This window comes from Copidosoma floridanum, unplaced genomic scaffold, assembly GCF_036245765.1.
Source record: "Copidosoma floridanum isolate Cflo_tuat_1 unplaced genomic scaffold, Cflo_Japanese_pri ptg000025l, whole genome shotgun sequence".
In the NCBI taxonomy this organism is placed as follows: domain Eukaryota; kingdom Metazoa; phylum Arthropoda; class Insecta; order Hymenoptera; family Encyrtidae; genus Copidosoma; species Copidosoma floridanum.
The window spans coordinates 6,783,722-6,810,301 of NW_028321902.1; the positions used below are offsets into that span (position 1 = coordinate 6,783,722).

The 26,580-nt window shown below is 47.5% G+C and overlaps 1 protein-coding gene across 1 annotated transcript; it reads left to right on the forward strand.

The window, feature by feature from the left end:
• Positions 1 to 1,785: 1,785 nt before the first annotated feature.
• Positions 1,786 to 25,597, forward strand: LOC106637787 (megalin). The gene is made up of 33 exons (XM_089595497.1): positions 1,786 to 1,798; positions 2,466 to 2,642; positions 3,559 to 3,690; positions 7,539 to 7,790; positions 7,883 to 8,134; positions 8,221 to 8,337; positions 8,430 to 8,744; positions 8,904 to 9,355; positions 9,439 to 9,724; positions 10,074 to 11,692; positions 11,958 to 12,318; positions 12,394 to 12,893; positions 12,971 to 13,729; positions 13,799 to 14,012; positions 14,105 to 14,579; positions 14,649 to 15,571; positions 15,662 to 15,986; positions 16,072 to 16,769; positions 16,837 to 17,151; positions 17,241 to 17,870; positions 17,945 to 18,340; positions 18,408 to 18,732; positions 18,793 to 19,887; positions 19,972 to 20,267; positions 20,355 to 20,872; positions 20,953 to 21,190; positions 21,275 to 21,529; positions 21,626 to 22,156; positions 22,233 to 22,660; positions 22,776 to 23,102; positions 23,181 to 23,398; positions 23,485 to 23,581; positions 23,661 to 25,597. Exons 1-33 carry the CDS (start codon positions 1,786 to 1,788, stop codon positions 23,958 to 23,960), a joined length of 13,839 nt encoding a protein of 4,612 aa, XP_089451623.1. The 3' UTR covers positions 23,961 to 25,597.
• Positions 25,598 to 26,580: the final 983 nt, after the last annotated feature.

Here is a 26,580-nt window from a genome sequence, read left to right on the forward strand (position 1 = left end):
TATACACGTATAAAAGTCCTCGACAACGGTCAGTCCGAAATAACAACTTTGGGCTCATCGGGGACAAAAGGAAGAGAGAAAAAAAATTACCGCAATTAACACACGGATAAACAAAACGAGATCGGTGGTGGAAGGGGGGGGGGGAATTTATGTAATTCGCGGATGATGATTGAGCCCATTGTTCGTTGGGCCGCGGTGAAAACAGGAAACGTCGCATTGCGCGCATTTGACGATTGGGGTGCCTCTTTGGAAGGTTTGTTTGTGTAGCGCCTGGAGTTTTTATTCGTATGAATTTTCCAGCCGCGCCAACAATCGCCGAGAAAATTCCCGGGAAGGTTGCGAAAAAGTAAATAGAGAAGGTATACGCTTGTTTCGCAGGAATTTGCCAATCAAAAGCGAGAATTTGATCATCCAAAAAAAAAAAAAAGATGCCGGTTGCGTAATCGCAGCCCTCCCCCCCCTGGGAGAAAGAGATCGGTTGTGCACCTTTCCACCTGCCTGCATGGCCTCCTCTCTTTGCCCTCTCGAGAGGTTACGCTCCAAGCTGTGCCCTCTTCGACGCTAATAGCGCATTGTGACGTGTGTTGGCACGTGCACTACGAAATCTCTTTCTCTTCTTGGCTCCGAGCGTTTGCCGATTTATGTTATTATTCTTTTGCCGATTTCATTAGGCGAAAATCGGTAAACGCCGCGGCACCGCCGCCAAGTGAAAGTAAACATCTCGGTCGGACGCAATTTGGCAGCTTCTCTTGGCTGGGGTGCACGTTGCGCGCTTTTGAGTCATTTTCGCGTCCCGTTGCGCTACAGCTTCGATTAAATTGCCTTCGTAACCTCCTGATTTGAATTTCGCTCCTCCGAGGATGGCGGAGGGGGGGGGGCAAAAACTCTTTCCGAGACTATGTCGAAAAGACGAAAAAGAAAAGAAAGAAAAAAAAGGAGATTACCTGCTCCCGCAAAAGCCGCAGCAGCCCAAGATCGGCCCTCACTGATGCAACGTTGCGCGGCTATGTGTGCCGATTTCATCCGATTTTCGCTCTCTGCAAGCGGGATCTTTTTGGTCTCAACCGTATAATACAGCCGCGGTATTTCCTCGATTGATAAACTCCATTTCCCGAGACCGATCGTTTCCGCGTGTTTACCCTTCCCACACTACGATTACTCTCCCCTCCACTGTACAATCGGAATTGGACCTCGTCGTACTTGTTATTATTTGAAAAAAAAGAAAAAAAAAACCAAAAAAATTGTTTTACTAATTAAATACCATTGGATTGAAAATGAAATCGTTGGTACAATTACATGAAATTATTTTAACAAATACGTAGTTTTCATTTAAACACTTTACATACCTTGAACACAATTTTTTTTGAATGTGAAATACTTAAAAATAGGTACAATTGTATTCAGTCTAAAAGTACTGTGTTTGAAAAATACAAGGGTAGTTGAATTTTTTTTTTAATTTTAAACTAAACATCGAAATAATTGTGTTTCAAATAATACAAATAAATATGCTATTGTAAATTTTTACATACTTGAAATATTTCAATTCAAAAGTATATGTATGTCAACTTTGTCAAATACCGTGCACCCCTGTACATATTATACAGTTATGTGAGTAGTCGGTTATGGTACAAAAGGCTTACTGTTTCCCAGCTCGATTGACCCAATTTGGCGAGAAACAACGATGCAAAGTGTACCGAGACACCACAATCTCCCTTTGAAAAAAAAAAAAAAAAAAAAAAAAAAAAAAAAAAAAAAAAAAAAAAAAAAAAAAAAAAAGAGGAGCCAATGTCTCACACAAGTAAACCACGTTCGCAGGAGGATTCATCGCGTCAATGGGTCGCGACACACGCGGAAATTAAATTACAGAGCCCCGCGCAGATTACAATCGTTTTACATGCATGAGCGTGTAGTTGACACTTGGGCGCGTGCTAACGACCCAACACAAAAATTATTTATGATCCGCGGAAATGTATCACGATTACTTACCATCCCAGACAATTGTTGATTGGAGACGCTATTTTTTTTTTTTTTTTTTTTTTTATCAACTCGCGTAAAATATACCCTATGCACAATAGTCGAGAGTAATTATTTTGTCTTCCTGAAAATATACCCGTACACATATATAGAGTGGTGGTATAATCAAGGTATTCACAGCCACGCTAATATACGAAAGGGGGGACCCGAGACAAAGAAATCAACTCTTGCATATACACAGTGTATAATACATATATAGGTACGTCACAGTTGTACTTACTGGGAGCCATTGAACCTTTCACCCGCGAGCGCGCGCGTTTTGTGTGCTATATATTATATATGTATAACGTGCGATGGAGAGATGAATGCGAAATTTGTTATACATGTGTCGAAGGAGAGGCGTTCCGTATATGTACACGGGACAAAGAGCCGTGTTAATTGTGAATAATATGGTAATCATGTTTTTTATTTTATTTTTTTTGTCTATACAGTTCCAGGCAATGGCAGCGGTCCGGGTGGTAGCAGCGTCATCGGCACCGTCGGCGACACCAGCACCGGCTGTTCTCTGGGCATGTTCAAGTGCCAAGACGGCAAGTGCATACCGTCCTCCTACGTGTGCAATTACCAACGCGACTGCGACAACGCCGAGGACGAGTTTCAATCCTGCCGTAAGTTTTTTTTTTTTTTTTGTGTATTTAATGCGCATAGAAATAGATACATACAGATTTTTTTTTTTCCGATTTTTTAAAGAAAAATTGAGATTCTTACCTTGATATGTAATGAAAATCAATTTTTAAATCGGAACAATCTCAAAAATAATACTTTTTTTTTTTGTCATTTACAGTTTTTTTTCTTCTTTTATTGTTAGATATTTTGAGCTTAGATTTCCGTAAATTTGCGTATCCTCATCACACCCTCATTTCGAGGGAACTTGATTAAAGGGTTTGACGATAACATAAACATGATACTCAACACTAATCCGCGTAAATAATTTTTGTTGTATAATTGCTGTAGTCAGGTAATGCCAAAAAAAAAAAAAGTCCACGAATGAACTTGAGCGTCTATTTTTCTAAATCTCAAAAAATGGCACTTGTAGAAACATATCTCAAAAAAGGCCATTTTACGTGTGGGGGTTGGCATATGTATACAATGACAAGGTATCTTAAAAAAAAAAAAAAAACCCTGTACCTACCGTACAGAGATTAGTGAATGAATATATACCCATTGAAACATAATTATTAACGCGAGGTGCAATCAACGAGCGAGTATACGAGTATATATATTATAGTAAACATAGATTGTACATATAAACGTAACACCCGAGTTTTCTCTACATATACTAGACTCGATATCATTGCCGCGGGGAAAATAAGGTCACGCGTCGCGCGCCCCGTAAGTAGACCGAGAGAGAGCCAGTTTTCCAGCCTAATCGGTCCGATTATTTAATAAATTCATAACCCACGGCGCGCCACACCGCCTCGTCTTACATTTCAATGTTGCGGCTCCCCGGCGTGCAACCTTACAATACATTATACAGACTATTGGTTACTACATATATATATATAAATATTCATTTCGCTCCAGCTCCACCCGAATGCGAAGCCGGTCACTTCACCTGCAGCCAGTACAACTTCAACAAGATATACTGCGTACCGCCGTTCCAGCGATGCGACAGGGTTGTCGACTGCGTCGACGGCACCGACGAGGCTGGATGCAGTGAGTTTTTTTTTTTTTTCTTTTTTTTTTCTTTTTTCCAAACAATTGAGCGATCGATGAACGGACAGAGGCTGCGTACAATTTTTATACGTTTGAATTCCACGCGGCGGCTCCCGTGGGTGTACAGAAAAGCATATTTTGCCGAGAGTAGATATATATTATGTACGTTTCACCCACACCGAGTGTGTATACGATACTCGGTCGTGGTGTGTGATTTCTTTTTTTTTTTTTTTTTTTTTTTTGTTCGGTCTTTAACAATTGTACATTTTAACGTTTGCGCGAAGAGTCGGAGCGGCGAGAAAGGTGGTGTGTAAAAATAATATGGCAAAAGGGAATCGGGTTTCTTGCATATTGTAGCGCGTGGAGGAAAGTGTACGCGTATAATATAAGTATATACTTATATGACGGTGACGAGGAGCCGAGCCAAAACAACCGAGACGTTGTCGGCGAAGTGGGTGTTGGGTACCACACACGTGCGGGAATGAGAAGCAAATAAAAAAAAAACAGAGGGGGAAATAAATTTCAACTCCCTCCCTCTATTTTGCGTGTGTATAACCGAGGCTTATTATGCACGTGATACTTTTTTTTTTTTTTTTTCATTTTCACGCTTTCGCTACGCACGAGCGCACTTTGCTCTCTCGCTGTCGGTCGCTCTCTTTTTTTCCCTTGCTCTCTCTCTCTTTGTGTGTATGGTCATTCAGATTTTATGGCATCTATATATAACAACTCACTGGGGGTAGTCCAAAAGATTTTTTTTTTTTTTTAGTTGTTTATACCTCTGTCATGATGTATGATTGCGTTTCTATTGAAACGTGGAATCATTCGTGTGGACATTTCGTAGATGCATGAAATTTTTTTTTTCTTCTACATTTCACTCACCAAGTACGCGTCGACATTAATGAAATTGAATTTAAATCTGAAATCCGAATCTTTAAGATTTGACAAAATATCTTTTGAAACGCCTCGAGTTTTGAGTTGATGCTCGTTCCACGTATTGTAGTTTTTTTTTTTTTTTTTTTGGGCAAGCAAGAGAAAGAAAGAAGGAGAGAGAAAAGTGGGACCGCAAACACTAAAATCTCTTCCAAGCCGTAAAAAAAAAAAAAAAATTTCATCTCTCCGGACGTGCACGCGCGATAATTTTCATTTTCTCGCGTCCACACCACGCATATACCTATATACTTGTAATACAAAGAACGTGCAGAGCTCACGAGCGCAAGGTACATTTCTAGGTTACTTTCTACGGGGCATTTTACTCAAATCTCGCGCACGAGAGCTCTGTTGTACTTATGCAGCAGCGCAATGAAAAGAAAGAAAAAGAAAAAAAAATCATAATCATAAAAATTAATGATGATTATTTTAATGATAACAGCGGAAGGGGGGGTAATAATAACAAAAACGAGACCGAGGAAGAAAGGATATATATACATGTATATGTATATCCTTTCCTCACTGCCTTACATACTGTGTTTTTTTTTTTTTTTTCATCATTATTATTTTCCGTTACCACTTACTCTTATCGGCAATCATCTCTACTTGTTCCTTTCCGCTTTGGTTGCCATTTGGGTACAGGCAGTTTTTTCACCTTCGCCGGCCTCTGTTGTTCCTTTGAAGCGAGAAACCATCCTTTTACCATTTTATCCAATAATCGGCAAGTACCACCAAAAGGACCCGCGACACAGTTTTTAAAAAGCCCATACCAGACAACCTTCCCAGAAAAAAAGCCGTCGCTCCATAATAGCCATACATATATACCAAGCGAGAGAGGGGCCTATTCTTCCCGAGTCGTTATCGTCAATTTTCTGCTCCATCACATAATTCACGTTTTTATTTTTCTTTATTTTCTCTTTTTCTTTTCTTTCCCCCCACCCCACCGCACCACGTGTGTGTGCATGTAAAGCTATACAACGCGCGTCTCCCCGCGAAGGCTTTTATGCTCGCATTGGTGACGGGCTCTTTTCACTCCTCATCACTCGACACAATCACCTGTTGCCTCTCAATGTCTCTATACGTGTATATTATACCTCCTCCCCCCCCCCAACCGGCCGCATATGTCTAACAACTTCTAAACTCAACCCCCCACTGCTGCTTGGTAATACATTATACATCTCAGATGCACGTATATGCATTGCAACTATAGAAGCTGTTGCCGAATATATATTATTGACACCTTGATGTACCCCGCATAAATTGTCATTTCTTCGTTCCCCTTTTTTTTTTAAATCATATTGTACGTGTATGGGTGCACCATCGTAATTACAGTATACTCCATCAATAATTACTATATTTGTGTATATTTCTTTCCCCAAACGATCCATTGTTTCATACAACCCCAACAATGAGACATCTTTCAACAACTGATGTTGCTTTGGTCACCCGTGAGTCGATCATTTTACTCTATACTTGTATTAAATAACACACACGCGGGTGGTTGTTTTTTTTTTTTTTTTTTTTTTTTCATCTTTCAATCATAATATGGCCTTACAGTGACCCCGACAACCAGTTGCCACCGGTCCCCGACACAAAGAACTCAATCAAACTCGCGGAAGCGTGTAAAATATCAAAATACCTTTGGTCATCTCTTCCGGTCCCTTTTATCCGCTACCATGGATTTTATTTTGATCCTTCGACTATGAGGCCGATCTCGTTTTCTGCCCCCCCCCCCTCTTTTTTTAAAATGACTATCCAGCAGCTCTTACCGATTTTCTGAAGCCATCGGAAAAAAATACCCGCGCTGTGCGCACGATACGTTGATTTTGTTAATTCCTATACGCCCAACGACAATACCTGTGTCATTCCGCGGGTAAATAACGATCGGGTCGGACAAAAGACAAGTCCCCGAGTCGTGCGTTGGCGATCGATTGCATGCCAAGGACAACGCGCGTCTGGTCGTGGTGTTTGAGGAAAAAAAAAAAAAAAAGAAACAGTGATAACCGTCTTGGTAAAGTTTGTAACACCGCACGCGAGGTCAGACGGTGTGCGCGGATGAATAGTGCTTTCAAGAGAGATACACCGCGCTTCTTCAATTCTTCCGAGACTTGATTGTACGGCTAAAAGTAACGTGGATCGTTTGTGCGAAGAAAACAAATTTGTTCCCAATCACTGCTTGATAATAATTTCTAGTGAGTAAAAACGATGCACCATCCGATTTGAACAGGAAAAAAAAAAAAAACAATTTATAACAAACCTTCATATCTAAAATGTATACTGCACTTATCTGTCGGAAAAACGTTTCTTTCTCAATATTGTATTGTAATTGTATGATGATTAATTTCCTGCTCGGGTATTTAAAAAAATCCACGAGACGATTGTGCCCAAATCTGGACGCAGTGTAATTATATACAGTCACAAGGTGGAAGACGTGAATTGCGTTTCCTTGTGTGTATATATAGCGACGCGGTATTAAATCGAATCGACGTGTATAGCGCACAGCTCGACAATTCCCCGGCAGAGGAAGGATTTGTTTTTCATTTGTCGAGCGCGAAAGGAATGTTAAACAAAAAAAAAAAAAAGCACTCGCGCTTAGCTGCCCATTGTTTCGCCTTGCTTGCCCATTGCTGCCCAACTTTCGAAACAAAAATACCCGCGCGCGTCGAACGATTTATTTTTACATACACACACACTCGCCACGCGATAAATATTTTGTCGAAACGTGTCCGGCAGCGCGGATTTTTTTTTTCTTTTTCTTTCTACCTACAAATTGACGCAAAACTTTTGCTCGTGTATGTATATAACACGTGTAGTTGCGCAACGCACAGTACACTCATCGAGTGATGAGCTTGAAAGAAAAAAAAAAAAAAAAAAAAAAAAAAGAAGGATTGATTTCATTCAAATCATAAAAATTCGTACAGACTACCGAAAGTGCCAGTCGGACGACATAAGGTGCGGCAACACGACGGTGGATTACTGTCTGCCGAAGGAGAAGCGCTGCGACGGCTACCTCGACTGCAGGGACGGCAAGGACGAGGAGAACTGCCCGAACTCGAGGGCGCCCTGTCGATTGGATCAGTTCCGGTGCAACGAGACTCAACGATGTATCGACCAGACCCTCAGGTGCAACCACAAGGACGACTGCGGCGACAACAGCGACGAGGAGCACTGCAGTGCGTCCTTTTTCTTTTTATGCCCTTCCCCCCCCCAAAAAAAAATCGGTAAAAAAAAAAAAAAAAAACGCCCGATGATGATGCGATTACAGGTTTCCCGGCCTGCACGATCGACCAGTTCAGATGCGCCAACGCCCTGTGCATCCCCATGAGCTACCAATGCGACGGCTACAAGGACTGCGACGACGGCTCGGACGAGAAGAGCTGCACGGCCATCGTGTGCCCGGGCAACAAGTACCTCTGCCCGAAGGGAGCTGCCGGCAAGCCCCTCTGCATCAACAGGTCCCAGCTCTGCGACGGCAAAAAGGACTGCGACGACGGCAGCGACGAAGAAACCGCCTGCTGTTAGTATTATATATACACACAGTGTGCTCTCAACACCCCTATTTATGTAATTATACAAATACCGATTTTTCGTTTGTTCCTCCAGCGACGCACATGTGCAACACCCTCGGGTGCCAGTTCCAGTGCCAGGCGTCGCTCACCGGAGGTGTTTGCTACTGCCAGGAGGGCCGCGTGCTCGCCAACGACTCCCGGACCTGCATCGGTAAGCCAAAATACGTTATACGTATACAGGGTGTGGAGGGGGTTGACGTAGGTATATTTATGTACACGATGTAACACACGAGTGTGCGACAGATCGAAACGAGTGCCTCGAGTGGGGCTTTTGCGAGCAGTTGTGCACAAACACGGACGGCGGCTACATGTGCGGCTGCGGGCCGGGTTACACGCGCTACAGCAAGAGCCGGTGCCGGGTGACGGACGCCGAGCCCCTGGAGCTCCTCATCGCTCAGGAGAGGGCCATCTGGCGGGTGTTGCCAGGCAGCGGCAACGACGAGCGCCACATCGTCGCAAACACGACCGGCGCCAGCGGCTTGGACTTTCACTACGAGCGGAACTTGGTCTTTTGGAGCGACATCAAGACCCGCAAGATACACTCGCAGTCGTTGAAAGGTTCGTTCAATTTGGCTCGACCCCCTTATCGCGCGTTTCATAAAAAAGAAAAAAAAAAAAAAAAAAAAAAAAAAAAGCGCCGTTTCAACCCACGCAGTCGATATATATGTATACGCACGTGTGATAAAGTTGTCAAAATGATTCTTCTTTCTTCTCCAGATTATATTGACAATGCTTTTTATCTAGGGACGATTGAGCACCTCGACTCCGACATATCGCAGCCGGGCTCGTGGGCCCCGGTGGCCCTGGCGGTTGACTTTGTGGGCGACAAGTTGTACGTGGTCGACTCCATGGTCCAAAAGATCGACGTTTTCGAGCTGAACGGCCATTACCATGGGATTGTTCTGGGCTCGAATTTCAGCAGTCCTACGGACATAGCGCTCGACCCGCTCGTCGGTCTCATGTTCGTCGCCGACAGCAAGCAAGTCCTGCGGGCCAACATGGACGGGACCAACGTCTTTCCCATCGTCTCGGAGGCCGCGTACAAGGTGTCGGGCATCGCTGCCGATCTCATCGCCAAGCGGGTCTACTGGTGCGACTTGCTGCTCGACTACATCGAGACGGCCGATTACATGGGCCGCAACCGCGTCATGGTGCTCAGGGGCAGTCAGGTGAGACGACCTTTGTGCCATATGTACATAAAGGCATTTGCGGTAAATTGACAATGGCTTTGTTTGGTTGGAAAAAAACAAAGGTTCCCTCGCCGATCAGACTGACGTTGTTCGAGAACAAGGTGTACTGGACGGATAGTTCGAAGCAGGCGGTGCTCAGCGTGGAGAAGACCCAGAGCGAGAACTCGGTGAAGAGCGTGACGAAGCTGAGGGACGCCAAGGCCATAAAGGCCCTGCACTCGCTGGCCCAGCCTAAACCAGCCCAGAATCCTTGCGGCAACAACAACGGAGGCTGCCAGCACATGTGCATCGTCACGGCGGCTGGTGGCAAGGAGACCGGCCTCGGTTACCGCTGCGCGTGCGATATCGGTAATTACGACCTCTTCCCCCCCATGTATACTTACGTGGTTTAATCATCAAAGCCTCTGGTAAAGGCAACATCAACAATAAAAAAAAAAAATTTTTTTTAACGCTTTCTTTGGCCGAGGCGTTGATTTATATCATGCTCGTATACTGTCACATAATGTATTACCTTGTACACCAACTATTCAAACTGGACCACCGTGAGTTATACAATGAGTTGTCAGACCTGAATGTCGTTTCGTTCCTTTTTTTTTTCTAATGCATTATCAGTACATCAAACAAACACTCACCTGTAACTTGTCAATTACCCATGCATGTGACCCGGACCGTGGACTAAACAAATATGTTCCCACAGGCTGGAGGCTGTCGACCGACTTGCGCAACTGCGTGCCCGTGCAAGAGTTCCTCATGTACTCCCAGCAAAGGTTCATCAAAGGCCGGGTCCTGGACCCGGTGACCGAGAGCTTCAGCGACGCTATACTGCCGGTCGTCTCGCGGCGGGCCCGCTTCGTCGGGCTCGACTACGACGCCCACGACGAGCACATATACTACAGCGACGTGCTCCAGGACGTGATCTACCGTGTCCGACAGAACGGCACGGGCCGGGAGATCGTCCTGGCTAGTCAGAACGAGGGCGTCGAGGGCCTAGCCGTCGACTGGGCCGCCAAGAACCTCTACTACATAGACTCACGCAAGGGCACCCTCAACGTACTCAGTACCCGCAACGTCACCTACCGGCGCACCCTCCTCAAGAACCTCAAACGGCCCCGGGCCATCGTCATCCACCCCAACCACGGCTACATATTCTTCTCCGAGTGGGACCGGCCGGCAAACATAAGCCGGGCCCACGCCGACGGCTCCAGTCTCGTCGTCTTCAAAAACCTCACCCTCGGCTGGCCCAACGGCCTGGCCATCGACTTCACCAAGGACCGGCTCTACTGGTGCGACGCCCTCCTCGACCACGTCCAACACTCCAACCTCGACGGCACGGACGTCCGCAACGTGAATTCCCGGCTGATCAGGCATCCCTTCTCCATCGCCATACACGACAAGTGGATGTACATCACCGACTGGCGGCTCGACGCCATCGTCCGCATGAACAAGGAAACGGGCGAGCAGGAGGCCATTCTGGTCAGGGAGCCCTCGACCAACCGGCTCTACGGGGTCAAGGTCTTCAGCCGGGACGTCCAGAGGCCCAACAACGAGCACCCGTGCACGATAAACAACGGCGGCTGCGAGAAGCTCTGCTTCGCCGTGCCCAAGAACCAGACCAACAGCCGGTTCCTCGGTGGCGTGACCCTGGTGAGGATCTGCGGCTGTCCATACGGCGAGAAGCTCCAGGATGACGGCAAGACGTGCGTGGAGGACCGCGAGGCGGAGCCGCCTCTGCTGGCCTGTCCTAACGCGTGGGACTTTACGTGCGCGAACCAGCGTTGCGTACCCCAGTCGTGGGTGTGCGACGGTGACGACGACTGCCTCGACAACAGCGACGAGCGCCAGAACTGCACGAAGCCGACATGCAGCGGCAATGAGTTTCAGTGCAAGGCCGGGCGTTGCATACCGATGAGCTTCAGGTGCGACGCGGAGAACGATTGCGGGGATTACAGCGACGAGACCGGCTGCCCGAACATCACTTGTAGCTCGAGTCAGTTCACGTGCGACAACAACCGTTGCATACCGGCCAATTGGAAGTGCGACTCGGAGAACGATTGTGGCGACAGTTCGGACGAGGGTGAATTCTGCGCTGCCAAGACCTGCTCGTACTTTCAGTTCACCTGTCCCCGGTCAGGCCACTGTATACCCCAGTCGTGGGTTTGCGATGGCGACGACGACTGCTTCGACAAGCAGGACGAGAACGACTGTCCACCAGTCACGTGTCTGAGCACCCAGTTCACCTGCGCCGACCAGAAGATGTGCGTCCTCGAGTCGTACAAATGCGACGGCATATCCGACTGCAATGACGGCTCCGACGAGGTCTGTTTTTTATTTGTACTGGCATTGCTAGTGAATTATCAAAACTGAAATTTAAATAGTTTTTATATTAATACGCGGTTGAGCAAACGATTATATTTTATACAAATCCTTACTAATTGTTTCATAAAAATGTGATGTTTATAACGAGGGAATAAAACACTAAATTATTTTACTTGAAAAAAAAAAAAAACCCCACAAACAATTAAACGAACCAGATAATGTTTCGACCAATGTGTTTAATAAGGTAATCGTTTTTTCGAAACAGGTGGGTTGTCCGTCCCTGGCGCCGGATCAGTGCAACGCGGACAAGCAGTTCCAGTGCGCGAGCTCGGGCATCTGTATACCCAAGAGCTGGTACTGCGACGGAACGCCCGACTGCCACGACAAGTCGGACGAGCCCACGACCTGCGGCAAAGTCGACTGCCAGCCGGGTTACTTCAAGTGCCGCAACTTCCACTGCATATTCAAGGCTTACATATGCGACGGCAAGGACGACTGCGGCGACGGCTCGGACGAGGACGCGAGGACCCACGCTTGCGCCCCGCCGCCCTTCAAGTGCGAGTCAGAGCAGTGGCAGTGTCCCAACGTCACCAACCAGTGCGTCAATCTCACCAAAGTTTGCGACGGTTCGTAGTTTTAATACCTACTAGTGACACACGCGTACAGATTTTAACGAGAGGAATCGTGATTATGATGGCTAGGTAAAGTCGATTGTCCCCACGGCGGTGACGAGGGTCCGGGTTGTGATTTGAACGAGTGCTCGGAGTCGCACCACTTTGGCCTGTGCAGCAACAACTGCACCCAAACGCCTTTCGGTGCCTTGTGCACGTGTCCCTCGGGCGAGGAGCTGGCCGAGGACGGTTTCACCTGCCGGGACGTCAACGAGTGCGACCCGCCGGGCAGATGTTCCCAAAAGTGCGTCAACACCAAGCGCAGCTTCTACTGCGAGTGCGTTGACGGTTACACCCTGGACGCCGACAAGCACACCTGCAAGGCCTTCAACCACAGCTCGGCGTTCCTCATCATCAGCAACCGGCACACCATACTCGTCGCCGATTTGCAAGATCAGGCCTTGGAGCGGGTGCCAACGAGCGTCGAGAACGTCGTGGCTACCGCGAGCAACATGCACACGGGCACCATTTTCTGGTCGGATATGAAGCTCAAGAAGATCTCGAGGCTCGACAAGGGCAGCTATCCGCAGGTATGTATATGGTTGCATTAACGCGCCCTCAAACAGCCGGATGGATTCGTTAACCAACTCGTGTACTTACGTTTCAGGACGTGATATCGAGTGGTTTGGACCTGGTGGAGGGTTTGGCTTACGATTGGATCGGGCAGAATCTGTACTGGCTCGATTCGAAGCTCAACACGATCGAGGTGGCCAAGGAGAACGGCCAAAACCGCATGGTCCTGGTCAAGGAGAACATCACGCAGCCTCGGGGCATGTGCCTGGATCCGAGTCCGGGTGCGCGCTGGCTGTTCTGGACCGATTGGGGCGAGAACCCGCGGGTCGAGCGTATCGGGATGGACGGTAGCTCGCGCATGGCCATCATCACGACAAAGATCTACTGGCCGAACGGCTTGGCCTTGGACATAGCGACGAAGCGGGTGTACTTTGCCGACAGCAAACTCGACTTTATCGACACGTGTTTGTACGACGGTACGGAGCGGTTGCAGGTTCTGGCCAGTTCGCACTATCTGCTCCATCCGCACTCGTTGACCCTGTTCGAGGACACCATGTACTGGACCGACCGTCAGCTCAACCGGGTTTTGTCCGCCCACAAGTTCAAGGGTGTCAACCAGACGGTCGTGTCGCACGTCATCTCCCAGCCGTTGTCCATTCACGTTCATCACCCGGTCTTGCAGCCCATCACCCCGAATCCCTGCGCCAACGCTTCGTGCACGCATCTTTGCCTGCTGTCGCCTTCGGCGACCCAAGGTTTCACCTGCAAGTGTCTCGTTGGGTTCAAACAACTGTCGGACGGAAGGTGCATCGAAGAGGACACGCCCTTCTTGATGGTCCTCAGAGGCTCGCAGGTAAGTTTGCCATTTTCCATTGATGATTCGGCGAGTCGCGTGGTTTTGACGTTTGGGAAAATTTAATAGATCGTCGACGTGTCGTTGACACCTGGGGACTCCAAGAGCGGATACATTACTCCTGTGGTTGGAGTCGAGGGAGGTAGATTCATCGATTACGACAGACAGGAGCACATGGTGTACTGGCTGCAGTCCAAGGACAACGGCGAGGACACGGAGAACGGAACGCTTTACAGTATGCCTTACATCGGTGGAAATCGGACGGAATTCCCAAACCCCCAAGGTACTCCTTTGGTTTTTTTTCGATGAAAAGTGCAGATCGTTTGCAGATCGCAGAGAAATAAGTTAAACAAAAAAAAAACAAAAAAATTACAGGAGACTCTGGTATCGTTGGTTCTCCCTCGACGTTTGCCATCGATTGGCTGGGTCGCAACATATTCATCGGCAACAAGATCGCGTCCAACATCGAGGTGATCAAAATCGACGGCGAAACCAAGTACCGAACGATCGTCCTCGCCAACGATGGTAACAAGACGTCCGTAGCGAAGCCTAAATCAATGTGCTTGGATCCTCTGGAGGGTCACGTGTTCTGGATCGACGAGGGCGGATTCGGCGTGCCAAACAAGATCGGCCGCGTCAACATGGACGGCAGCAGTCCCATCATCCTCACCGAAAACGAGCAATGGCTCGAGTCAATAACCATCGACATAACAAACAAGATGATTTATTATAGCACCGCCCATCCGGGATACGTGAAATCCATGAGCACCGACGGAGGAGACAGTCGCAATGTTTTGTCGAGCATCAACAACATTGCTGTGCCCAAAGCACTGGCTGTTCACGGTTCGAGGTCCGTACATATGAATACATATTGAAAACTGTTGAACGTGTCGAGGTTTAATCGATGATTGCGTTTCAGGTTGTATTACTTGGATCCTGCGTACGAAAAAATCGAGAGGGTCGATTTGCCCGACGGGGACAACCCGACGATGATCCTGCACAACGACGCTGACCTGAAGACCCTGACGATTTACAAGAAACGACTGACCGACACGTCGCACCCGTGTCTGACCAACAACGGTGGCTGCGATCAGATTTGCCTGCCATCGAGTTCCGGCACCCGGACTTGCGCCTGTGGCATGCAGTACAGAAAAGTGGGGCAAACGAGCTGTGAGTCGTACAAGACGTTCCTGGTCGTCACGCAGCTCGACGTCGCTCGAGGCTACAGTTTCAAAGACGCCAAGGAGGCCATGGTGCCGATCGCGGGTCCAGGTCATCATATTCTTCACGTGGACGTGCACTACGCCCAGAACTGGATCTACTGGGTGGAGTTCAACCGCGGCACGTGGAACGGTATCTTCCGCATCCGACCGAACGGCACCGAACTCCAGCACATCATCAAATCCGGGATCGGCTCGAACGGCATCCGCGGCCTCACCGTCGACTGGATTGCCGGGAATCTCTACTTCTCCAATGTATTTCCCCACGACAATTACGTCGAGGTTTGCCGACTCGACGGCAGCCATCGCAAAGTCATTGTTAAAACGACGATAGACACGCCTCGGGAGCTCGCCGTCAATCCGATTAGGCGAATGCTCTATTGGATCGATTACGGACAGTATCCGAGGATAGGCAAAGCGTTCCTCGACGGTAGTAACTGGAAGCCCATTGTCACCTCTGGCATCAGTACACCCCGTGACCTGACCATTGATTATGCCACCCATGACGTTTATTGGGTGGATTCCAAGTTGGACACGATTCAGAAGGTTTCGTACTCTGGCAGCAATCGACAAGTCATTAGACGCAATCTACCGAACCCCATGGGTGTCGCTGTATTTGGCAGTACGTTGGAATTGCAATCAAGTTCCTCTCATGTGTCTTTATTCCATGTAATTTTCATTTTTTTTTTTTTTTTTTTTTTTTTTTTTCCAGGTGACGTGTACTGGGTCGATCGAAATCTCGCCAGCGTGTTCCGTGCCAGTAAATTACCCGGCAACAATAGCCTGCCAACGGCCATGCGGACGAATTTGCCGAAATTACGTGACATTGCCATTTACGACAAAAGCGCTCAGCCGACTGACGACAGTAATCCATGCAGCAGAAACAACGGCGACTGCGGTCAGCTTTGCTTTGCCTTCCCGCGCGACAATCGCGTCCAAATCAAATGCGACTGCGCTATCGGCAAGTTGTCGAACGACCAAAAGAGCTGCGAGAACGTTGCAGAGTACCTAGTTTTCGCCACTCGCACCGAAATCAGGTAGAGTATCCAAATCATACACCTGTTCGGTGACCATTGTGTGTAGAAAATTGGGTCACACGTGGTCCTTTTCGTTTGATTACAGGGCCATTAATTTGGATCCACGTGATACGTCGTTGCCCTTCAAGCCGATCGTGAATCTGACGAACGTCGTAGGTGTTGATTTCGATTACGAGGACAACCGCATCTTTTTCACCCAAATACGACCATGGGCCAAGATCGCCTGGCTGGATTCGAGCCATCCAGCCACCTCCCCGATCACAAATGTCCTCGGCAAGAACATCAATCCCGAGGGTATATCCTACGACTGGACCCAAAAGAAGATCTACTGGGCCGATTCGTCCAACAACAGCATTTACGCCATGAACACGGACGGCACGAGTCTCGTTATGATAGCGAGGGTCGACAGGCCCAGAGCCATCGTCGTCGACCCTTGCAACGGTTCCTTGTACTTTACCGACTGGGGGCGGTTCAGCATCTCCGGGAAGATCTTCAGAACGACCATGGCTGGTTCCTTGAAAAAAGCCATCATCGAGAAAGATTTAGCCCAGCCCAGCGGCTTGGCCATCGACTACGAAGAGAGAATGCTCTACTGGACGGACGCCATTAAAGAAAAGATCGAAAGATCCGACCTCGACGGCAACAACCGCGAAGTCCTCATACCCGCGTCCATCTATCCTTTCGCCATTATTGTTTTCCGCGAGCACATCTACTGGACGGATCTTCAACTTCGCGGTGTTTACCGGGCCGACAAGTACACGGGTGGTGACCGCATCGAGTTGGGTGAGTCAACAGCACACTTTTCAAAATATAATCAATATGACAAATTAACGCTGCAATGTGATTACAGTAAAACGACTGGAGGATTCGCCGCGTGACTTGCACATTTATTCACCTGGTCGACAACAGTGCAAAGTTAATCCATGCAACATTAAGAACGGAGGCTGCGACCAGTCTTGCCATCCTGGACCCAACGGTACGGTCGAGTGCAAATGCGACGACAACAGCCGACTCGTGAACGAGAATCGCATGTGCGTGCCGAAAAATGTCACCTGCGACTCGACCAAATTTGCCTGCCGCAACGGCAAATGCATCTCTAAAATGTGGGCCTGCGATGGTGACAGCGACTGCGGCGACGGTTCCGACGAAGATCCAAATTATTGCGGTGACTACATACGTTATTTGATTAGCACGACAAAACAAATTGTTACACGGGAAAAACGATCGACTGATTCGCTCGTTTCAATTTTACAGCTTACCACTCGTGCAGTACGAACGAGTTTCGTTGCAACAACGGCCGTTGCATCTTCAAATCCTGGAAGTGCGATCACGAGGACGATTGCCAGGACGGCTCGGACGAGGAGGGCTGCGTGTACCGGCCGTGCGCCTCCGGTGAGTTCACTTGCGCCAACCAGCGTTGCATACCGCAGGCCCAAGTTTGCAACGGCGTCAACGATTGCAAGGACAACGTGACGAGCGATGAAACGCACGAGCGTTGTCCGCGCAACACCACCTGCCCGGCCAACCATCTCAAGTGCGAGAAGACAAACATCTGCGTCGAGCCGTACTGGCTGTGCGACGGCGACAACGATTGCGGTGACAATAGCGACGAGAACCCGTTGCACTGCTCCCAAAGAACCTGTCCCCAAAACAGTTTCCGTTGTCCCAACCACAGGTGCATACCTGCTACCTGGTACTGCGACGGTGACGACGATTGTCTAGACGGTAGCGACGAGCCGCCGGAATATTGCCACTCCGAGGGCAGAACTTGCTTCGGGGATCTTTTCACGTGCGACAATGGCCACTGCATTCCCAGGATTTACATATGCGACGGTGACAACGACTGCCTCGACAACTCGGACGAGGACGAGCGCCACCAGTGCAGTGAGTATACAATCTCGTTTATCGTGGACAATTTACATACGTATTACTTTATGTTGACAATCGTTGTTGTTCAGATGACCGCAAGTGCGACGAGGAGACCGAGTTCACGTGTGTGGCGAACAAAGCTTGGAACCGTGCCCAGTGCATACCTCAAAAGTGGCTGTGCGACGGCGATCCCGACTGCGTGGACGGTGCCGATGAGAACGTGACGTTGCACCATTGCCCGGAGCCGGTGCCCTGCTCCGACAACCAGTTCACTTGCAACAACGGCCGGTGCCTGAATCGCAGCTGGCTCTGCGACCACGACAACGATTGCGGCGACGGCTCGGACGAGGGCAAGTTCTGCAACTCGAGGTACAAGCAGTGCACGGAAAACGAGTTCACGTGCCAGAACTTCAAGTGCATCAGGAAGCAATTCCAGTGCGACGGACAGGACGACTGTGGCGACCACTCCGACGAGGTTGGATGCGGTGAGTGGGCGCATTTTGAATTTCACACTGACCCGCGCATAGGTGTACTTATGTGCGACGATTGCAGCTCCAAAGGGCAAAAACTTGACGTGTCCTAATGCCAACGAGTTCCGGTGCACGTCGGGTCAATGCATCGACCAGCAATTGGTTTGCAACAAGGTGCTGGACTGCAACGACGGTAGCGACGAGCCCGCCCATTGTAACGTCGACGAGTGCGCCCGGGTCGAGCTCAACCAGTGCGGCCATCGTTGCGTCGAAACGCCAACTTCGTACTACTGCGAGTGCAATCCGGGGTACAAGTTGCTCGAGGACGGCAAGGCTTGCGCGGACATTGACGAGTGCACCGAGACCCCGTGGGTGTGCAGTCAGCAGTGCGAAAACACACCGGGAAGGTAAGATCAAAACTGACTTGATTGGCACTTGAGCGTCAATAAACGCGTTTTGTACTCCAGGTACTATTGCAAGTGTAACGAGAAATGGTACGACCGAGCACCGGACGAGCACACGTGCAAACGAAGGGACAACATTCAGCCTTGGATTATTTTCACCAACAAATATTACGTTAGAAACATGTCGATAGACGCGTCCCAGTACAGTATCATGCACCAGGATCTGATCAACGTGGTGGCCCTTGACGCGGATTACGTCCAGGAGATGCTTTACTTTTGCGACGTGACTGCCAAGGCGATATTCAGGGCTCCGGTGGCCGGTGGGGAAAAGGAAGCGATAATCCGACACAACAGTCTAGGCTTGGAAGGCATTGCCATCGACTGGGTCGGGAGGAAGCTCTACTGGCTCGACCGGCACGCAAAGCACTTGGACGTGTCCGAGCTCGACGGGACAAACAGAAAGACCCTGCAAAGCGGAATAGCCGATCCTCGGGCCATCGTGGTCCATCCTGGCACTGGCCACCTGTACTTCACGTCGTGGCACTTGCAAGCTTACATCGGCAAAATGGGCATGGACGGCAGCAATCTGACCCGCATCCTCACCTGGAACGACGACATTGCTTGGCCGAATGCTTTGACCATCGACTACATCACCGACAAGCTCTTCTTTGCCGACGCTCATCTCGATTACATCGCCTTCACGGATCTCGAGGGCCACCATCGCCGCATAGTCTTGTCGGGCTCCTCCGTGCCCCACGTGTTTGCCATTACGGTCTTTGACGATCACATCTACTGGACCGACTGGAATCTCAAAACCATCAGCCGGGCCGACAAGTTCTCCGGAGCTAATCTCACCGTACTGAGGAACACCACCCACAGACCTTACGACATTCACGCTTACCACCCACTCCGACAACTGCCCTACACGAATCCTTGCGCCAACAACAACGGCGGCTGTTCTCATCTTTGTCTCATTGCTCCGCCGGCTAGTTCGTACCTTCTCGAGGGATACGGACAGCCCGGTGTCACTTCGTACAAGTGCGCTTGTCCGAATCAATACATCCTGGGGACCGATGGCAAGACCTGCATTGCCAACTGCACCAGTGGACAACACCGTTGCGGGCCACCGGACGAAAAGTGCATATCCTGGTTCTGGAAGTACGTCGAAGCCTTTATTGAAATTCTCTTGATAAACGTTAAAAGTAGCTTAAAAATAACATTGCATTTTTCTTTTCTTTGCAGGTGCGACGGAGAAAAGGATTGCAAAGACGGTTCGGACGAGCTAGCCAATTGCTCGACAGCGCGAGTCTGTCGACCCGGTGTGTTCCAATGCGCAAACAAGAATTGCGTGCCAACGATCACCGTGTGCGACGGCACCGACGATTGCGGGGACAAGAGCGACGAAGCCAACTGCGCCGTCGAGTGCTCCGATCTAGAGTTCAAGTGCAAAAGTACCGGCAGGTGCATCCACGACTCGTGGAAGTGCGACAACGACGCGGACTGCAAGGACGGCAGCGACGAAGATCCTGCGATTTGCCGTGAGTATACAATGTACATTACGTGATTTTTCCGTTTTCGAGCCAATGTGTCATATTCACTGGGTTTTTTTTTTTTTTTTTGTGCAGATAATCGTACTTGCGATCCAGAAACCGAGTTCAGTTGCAAGAACGGCAAGTGCATCCCGAAATTGTGGATGTGTGACTTTGACAATGATTGTGGCGACGATAGCGACGAGCCGGCTTTCATGTGTCGGCAACGCAATTGCACCACGGGATGGCAACGTTGTCCCGGTCACGCGAATTACCGTTGCATACCCAAGTGGCTGTTTTGCGACGGAAAGGACGATTGTCGCGACGCGTCGGACGAAAGACCCGAGAACTGTCCAAAGTGCGATCCAACGACCGAGTTCAAGTGTGCTAATAATCGGTGTGTGCCCAAACAGTGGCTCTGCGATTTCGCGGATGATTGTGGCGACGGGAGCGACGAGTCCAAAGCAACCTGTGCCGGCAGGTACAGGGAGTGCACCGAGAGCGAGTTCAACTGCGCCAATGGCAAGTGCATAGCTTCCAGGTGGAGATGCGACAACGAGGATGACTGCGGTGACAGGAGCGACGAGGTCAACTGCCAAGAGTTCAAATGCAAGGTAAATCTTTCGATTTTCCAAAAACAATATCGCGAGTGTTTTATTGGATAATTCACGATTTTCTTCCCATTGTTTTCCAGAACGATACGTTCCAGTGTGCCAGTGGCCATTGCATACCAATTGCGTTGCGTTGCGACGGGGCTCGAGACTGCCAGGACATGAGCGACGAGATCAAATGCACGCCCAAGTTTCCGGGTGGCAGGTTCTGTCCACCTACGCAGTTCCAGTGCGACAACAACTTGTGCGTGTCTTACTCCGACAAATGCGATGGCAGTGACGACTGCGGGGACGGCTCTGACGAGAATCCAACCATGTGTGGTACGCTTTTTCATTTACAATGCCTATTTATTTATTTATTTATTTATCATTAGCTAACGGTGTTTGTGATTGTGTTTTTTACAGCGACATTCACGTGTGACACGACGAGGCGATTCCAATGCGCCAACCATCGCTGCATTGCCAAGTATCTGTTGTGCGATGGTGCCGACAACTGCGGCGATGGCAGTGACGAGAACAACATGACGCTGTGCGCACGCAAGATAATACCGTGCAATCCGATTGCCGAGTACCAGTGTGCAAACAAAAACTGCATCGACCGCCTCAAAATCTGCGACTTTGCCAACGATTGCGGTGATTTCTCCGACGAGTGGGGCTGCCGTACGTTCAAATTTTATATCATCATCCTTATGCCGCTGGCAAACATCGTTTTTGTACTTGGAATTGATGAAAACTGTTTTTTTTTTTTTTTTTAAGATCACAACAAGGTGTGCAACGAGGCAAACAGAGGCGGCTGCTCGCATTACTGTCAGAACGTAACAGACTCTGGCTCATTGGCCGTCGACGCCACGCCTCGAGGCTACATATGCGCCTGCTATCCGGGCTACATCATATCCAAGGACAATCACAAGCAGTGCGAAGACATAAACGAGTGCGAAGTGGGCCAGCACTTTTGCTCGCAACTCTGCACGAATCTGAACGGCTCGTACTCCTGCTCGTGTCGCAACGGGTTCAAACTGTCCGACAATCTGAGCGGCGTGTGCAAGGCCGAGGACGACGAGGTGATGGTCGTGTTCGGAAGCGGCCAGGACATCAGGGCGCTGAGTTTGCACAAGAACGAAGAGGTGGACGTTGTGCTGAACGAAAAACGCGTGAACGCTATTGATTACGACCCCAAGAAGAATCTCATCTATTGGATCGACAGCCACGATCTGACGATCAGGAGATCCGCCATCATCGACGGCAAAAAGGTGCAGATCGGATTCGCGCAGGAAGTCCGTTCCGATCGTACGTACCAAGGTTTTTGATCAAACGAGGATTTGAGGGAGAAACGACGGATATTAATTTCAACTTTATTCGACAGCTAACGTGATACCAACGAGTCTGGCGGTGGACTGGGTGTCTGGAAATCTGTACTGGACGGAGATCGAGAACAATCCGGCTCAAAACGTCGGGCGGTTGTTGGTGTCGAAAGCCGATGGCCGTTACAAGAGAAGCCTCGTGACGCAAAACCTCGAGTTGCCCACGGCAATAGCCGTGGATCCGCGACTCGGGCGGGTCTACTGGGCCGACGGTGGTAGCCATCCAAAGATCGAGGTCGCCTGGATGGACGGTAGCCGACGCAAGGCCCTCGTGGTCGTGCGCCTCGGCAAACCCTCGGCCCTCGTCGTCGATCACGCCATGGACCACACGATCTATTGGGCGGACATCAAACTCAACACCATCGAGTCCATACAGAAGGACGGGAACAACCGCAAAATCATCGTCAGCGGACATCAGCTCAAACACCCGGTAAACTATTATTTTTCTTTTTCCCGGCCCACAAATAAGCTGTGCACCATTGCCAACGCAACTGGAAACAATTACACGGTTTTTATAGCAATGAGTATTGTTTTTGCACATCCAGGTATCGCTGGACGTGTTCGAGAGCCACATATACTGGACGACGCGGTCGAGCGAGCTCGTGCGACAGGACAAGTTCGGTAGAGGCGTGCCCCAAGTGATGGTGCGCGAGCTGTCGAGTCCAGGTGGTGTGCGCGTGTACCACCAGATGCGTTACAACACGACGTTAGTCGATCCGTGTCATTCGGTCGAGTGCTCGCATCTGTGCGTCGCGGTGCCACGCGGCTTCCGCTGCCTCTGCCCTGACCGCCAGACCACGGCTTTGACGTCGCCTCTCGTGAGCGACGTTGTCTGCGACGCGTCCATCGAAAGGGAGAAGCCCGCGCCAAAGGTACGCCACTGAAATTGTTTTTTTTTTTTTTTTTTGTTATGGGTATACATGTATACTTTACCGATCTTTTCCTCGCAGATCTGCACATGCCATAACGGTGGTTACTGTAAGGAGGACAGCGAGGGTAAGCTGTTCTGCGTCTGTCCAATGGACTTCCACGGGGACACGTGCGAAGTCGGCGTGGCTTCGACGAGTACGAGCCGGACGACCGCCTCGATCATCGTACCGATCATTGTCGCGATGCTCGTACTACTTGCCGCTGCCGCTGTTTTCTTGGTACTCAAGAAACGACCATTGTAAGCATGATTTTTTTACGCAAATCGTATCTATTTTTTTTTTTTTTTCTTTGTAATAAAGTACTGAGGTCTATTGGTTGTTTCAGTGGCAAACCTGGACTTGGCGGCTTGACCGGTGCTCAGAGCGTCTCGTTTAGACAAGGCAGCAATATCGAATTTGGCAGTCCGGGGGCCGATCGAATGGTGAGAAACGATTGTTTGATTAAAAATATATATATATATCACGCAACAAAGAAAAAAAAAAATGATGATTCGTGTTTAGGAACCACTCGACGTTGAGTACAACCTTGCCGAGGTGAGCAATAAGAACCGGGACTTTAGTAACCCGATGTACGACGCTGTGAATATGGAGACGACGGGACCAGGTGGTAACATGACGACCAACGGTACCGGGGGTCCCAACAGCAGTATCTACGAGGTCCCAGCTGAAATGAAACCCTCGAGTATACAGCACAAGGAACCGCCTCAGTTGCACCTCAAGAGACGAGAACTCGATCCCTCGTCCGTAGACTCGGGCAAGGATACTCAGCAGCTCGTAGAGGAGGACAAGTCCGAGTCTTAAGATTATTTATCTTTTTTTTTTTTAAATTTAATATAACTTTATTTACGATCGTCATCGTTTTTTTCCACATTTGCGGAAGGAGAAAATTTTTTTCACTCTGCGACCCAACAGTTGTAACAAAAGTTTTATTTGTCGTTACAGGTGAAAAATTTTCTTTATTTATTGATAAACAGTTGGTTAATGATTGATTTTTTTCTCTCTCTCTCTCTCTCTTCCTTCTAAGTTATTAAAGTTTTTTGTTGTGCGCCTATAGATATTATGTATTCGAAATTTTTTTTTAAGTTATTGGTTGGTGAGTGAGAGACTAACTTCTAATGGCAAATACAGTTCAATGGTATATAGTACGCGAGTCTGATGGTCAAACGTGCGTTGTACATTTCATTGCGTATCGGTGTTTTTTAAAAACATTTGATTTCTCCGAGTATTACATTGAAAAATACAATTTTATAAAAATGTTTAACTTTAGACAGTATTTTTAAATGTAATACGCCGAGGTTTGGTTGACGGAACAACGGAATCTCACACAAATAAATAATCTGTGTGTCGCTTATATCTATTATACTTTGATCGGTTTTTGATTGATAAAATTTTTTCATTGCCCTTTGACTGATTAAAGTTTCCTAAGGATGGTTGTATCGTGTATATAGACTTTTTTTTTTTAGAATTTTTACAATTTTTAAACAAAAAGCGAGACGGTTCACCAGTATCATGAATTTTGACGATTTTTATTAAAAAAAATAAATAGATTTACATATACAGATATATATTTTTCTAAACGATTAACAAGTCCTACCTGATGTGGATACTCTATTTTCGAAAAAAAAAAAAAAAAATATATATTGTGAGCGTATTGAGAATGCGAGTGATTTTTTAAAGGGCAGAATTTCAAAGTAATCATATCAAATGGCAATAGACATAATACAGACGGGTCGTTATTTTTATTTTATTGCTATTATGAATAAAACTATTTTTTTTTTTATCTCAAGAGATGTAAAATTTTACGATAGTTATAAATAAAGGAATGACAATTTCGATGGACTTTCGAAGATAGCCCTTTGTCCGACAAAGTCCACCGATGATCTTACAACTCCTTCGTGGACGTGATTTGTAAGTCTTGTAAATATAATTGCTACGATATGTTTTTAAATTTTACTCTTTTTTTTTTTTTTTAATTATTAATGTATCATAAAAGTGTAAACAAAAAAAAAAAAGAGGTGAAACGAACAATGAAACACTACACATTCCATTGTTAATTAAAAAAATTGTTAACGCAGTGATAGACCAAAATGATTTTTTGTGTCAAAAAAAAAAAGGAGAAAAGAAAAGAAATGCTAAACAAAGTGACCATTTTTTCGAAGCGTCGCGCAATAGTTTATAGTTCGCGAACATTATTTAAACGTGCATACACATACATTGACCTTAAGCGCGCGATGCTTCGTCGTTCGCGTAATGTTAATTTTATATTGTAAACTGTAGGATATTATTACGTATTTTTTCTCTGTAGAAACGAAAAAGGAGCGAAGCAATTGTTCGAATGAGCACGTTACATGTTTTTTTTTTTTTTTTTTTTTTTTTCTCTATCATACGCTGGTGAATGGACATTTTAACGAAAGAATTACTTTAAAAAAATATATATTAAATAAATAAATAATAACAAACAATTGTAAAACGACAATCATCATTATAATAATTATTGAAGATGATAAGCGTCGATTGTAAACGAATGTTGATGATTTTTTGTCTTCCTCCAGAGCATAGCCTGGCCGCATTCGATGTTGTACATTTTTCTCTTCTCGTATAGATTTATCGTTACTATTAGCCACGTGCGCGCGCGGAACGCGTCCAAAGCGCCCGTCGACTGTTAACGATTATCTCAGCCAACTGTAAATCGAAGCTTGCGAATAAGGTCGATCGGATGGGGGGCTGAAAAGCACCGACGGCTCTTATCCGCGGACTTTGATAAGCAATCAATATTTTGTAAAGAAAGAAAGAAAAAAAAAAAAAAAAAAAAAAAAAAAAGAGAGAATGAAAGTGAGTAACAACGGAAGTTAAATGGCGCGTCGAGGCGTTTCTTGCGCGTTTGAGTATAATTATACGTATAATTTTTATTATAAATAAACAAATATATATATTTTGTTGCAATTGACTTCGATCTGGGCAGGGCTCCAGCGTGTGTCCTATAAATGATGTTTATATTAATTATAACATATCAGTATTTTGTGTATTTTTTTTTTTTTGTATTTCACTTGATGAAAATAATAATTGTTAATATATTGTGCAAATATCAAACTGATACCGTCCAATAATAAACTTTAAGGCTAACAACTCAGCTTTTCTTGCACCCAGTTGAAAAAAACATACATTCGTTTAAGCAAACGAAAGGGGCTTTTTGTTCGTGGTTAAAAACAATATACTAGTAAAAATCCAAAAATCTCATTTCCTTGACGTATATAAAAAAGAGAAGGGAAGTCTAGAAAATTTAAACAAATAAAAATACGTTACAAGATACAACATTTTTATCTCATCACTCATGTGCGTCTTCTCAAAGTGCCAAGCAATCGGCACAGCATTGAAACTTTTTATCTCGAAAATGCAAGGCGAGGCAAAAAACTCGAGCCTC

Coding starts and splice junctions, on each gene's coding strand:
- LOC106637787 (XM_089595497.1), top strand. Junction 12,319..12,393: donor TCTCACCAAAGTTTGCGACG/GTTCGTAGTTTT, acceptor TATGATGGCTAG/GTAAAGTCGATTGTCCCCAC. Junction 14,013..14,104: donor GGAATTCCCAAACCCCCAAG/GTACTCCTTTGG, acceptor AAAAAATTACAG/GAGACTCTGGTATCGTTGGT.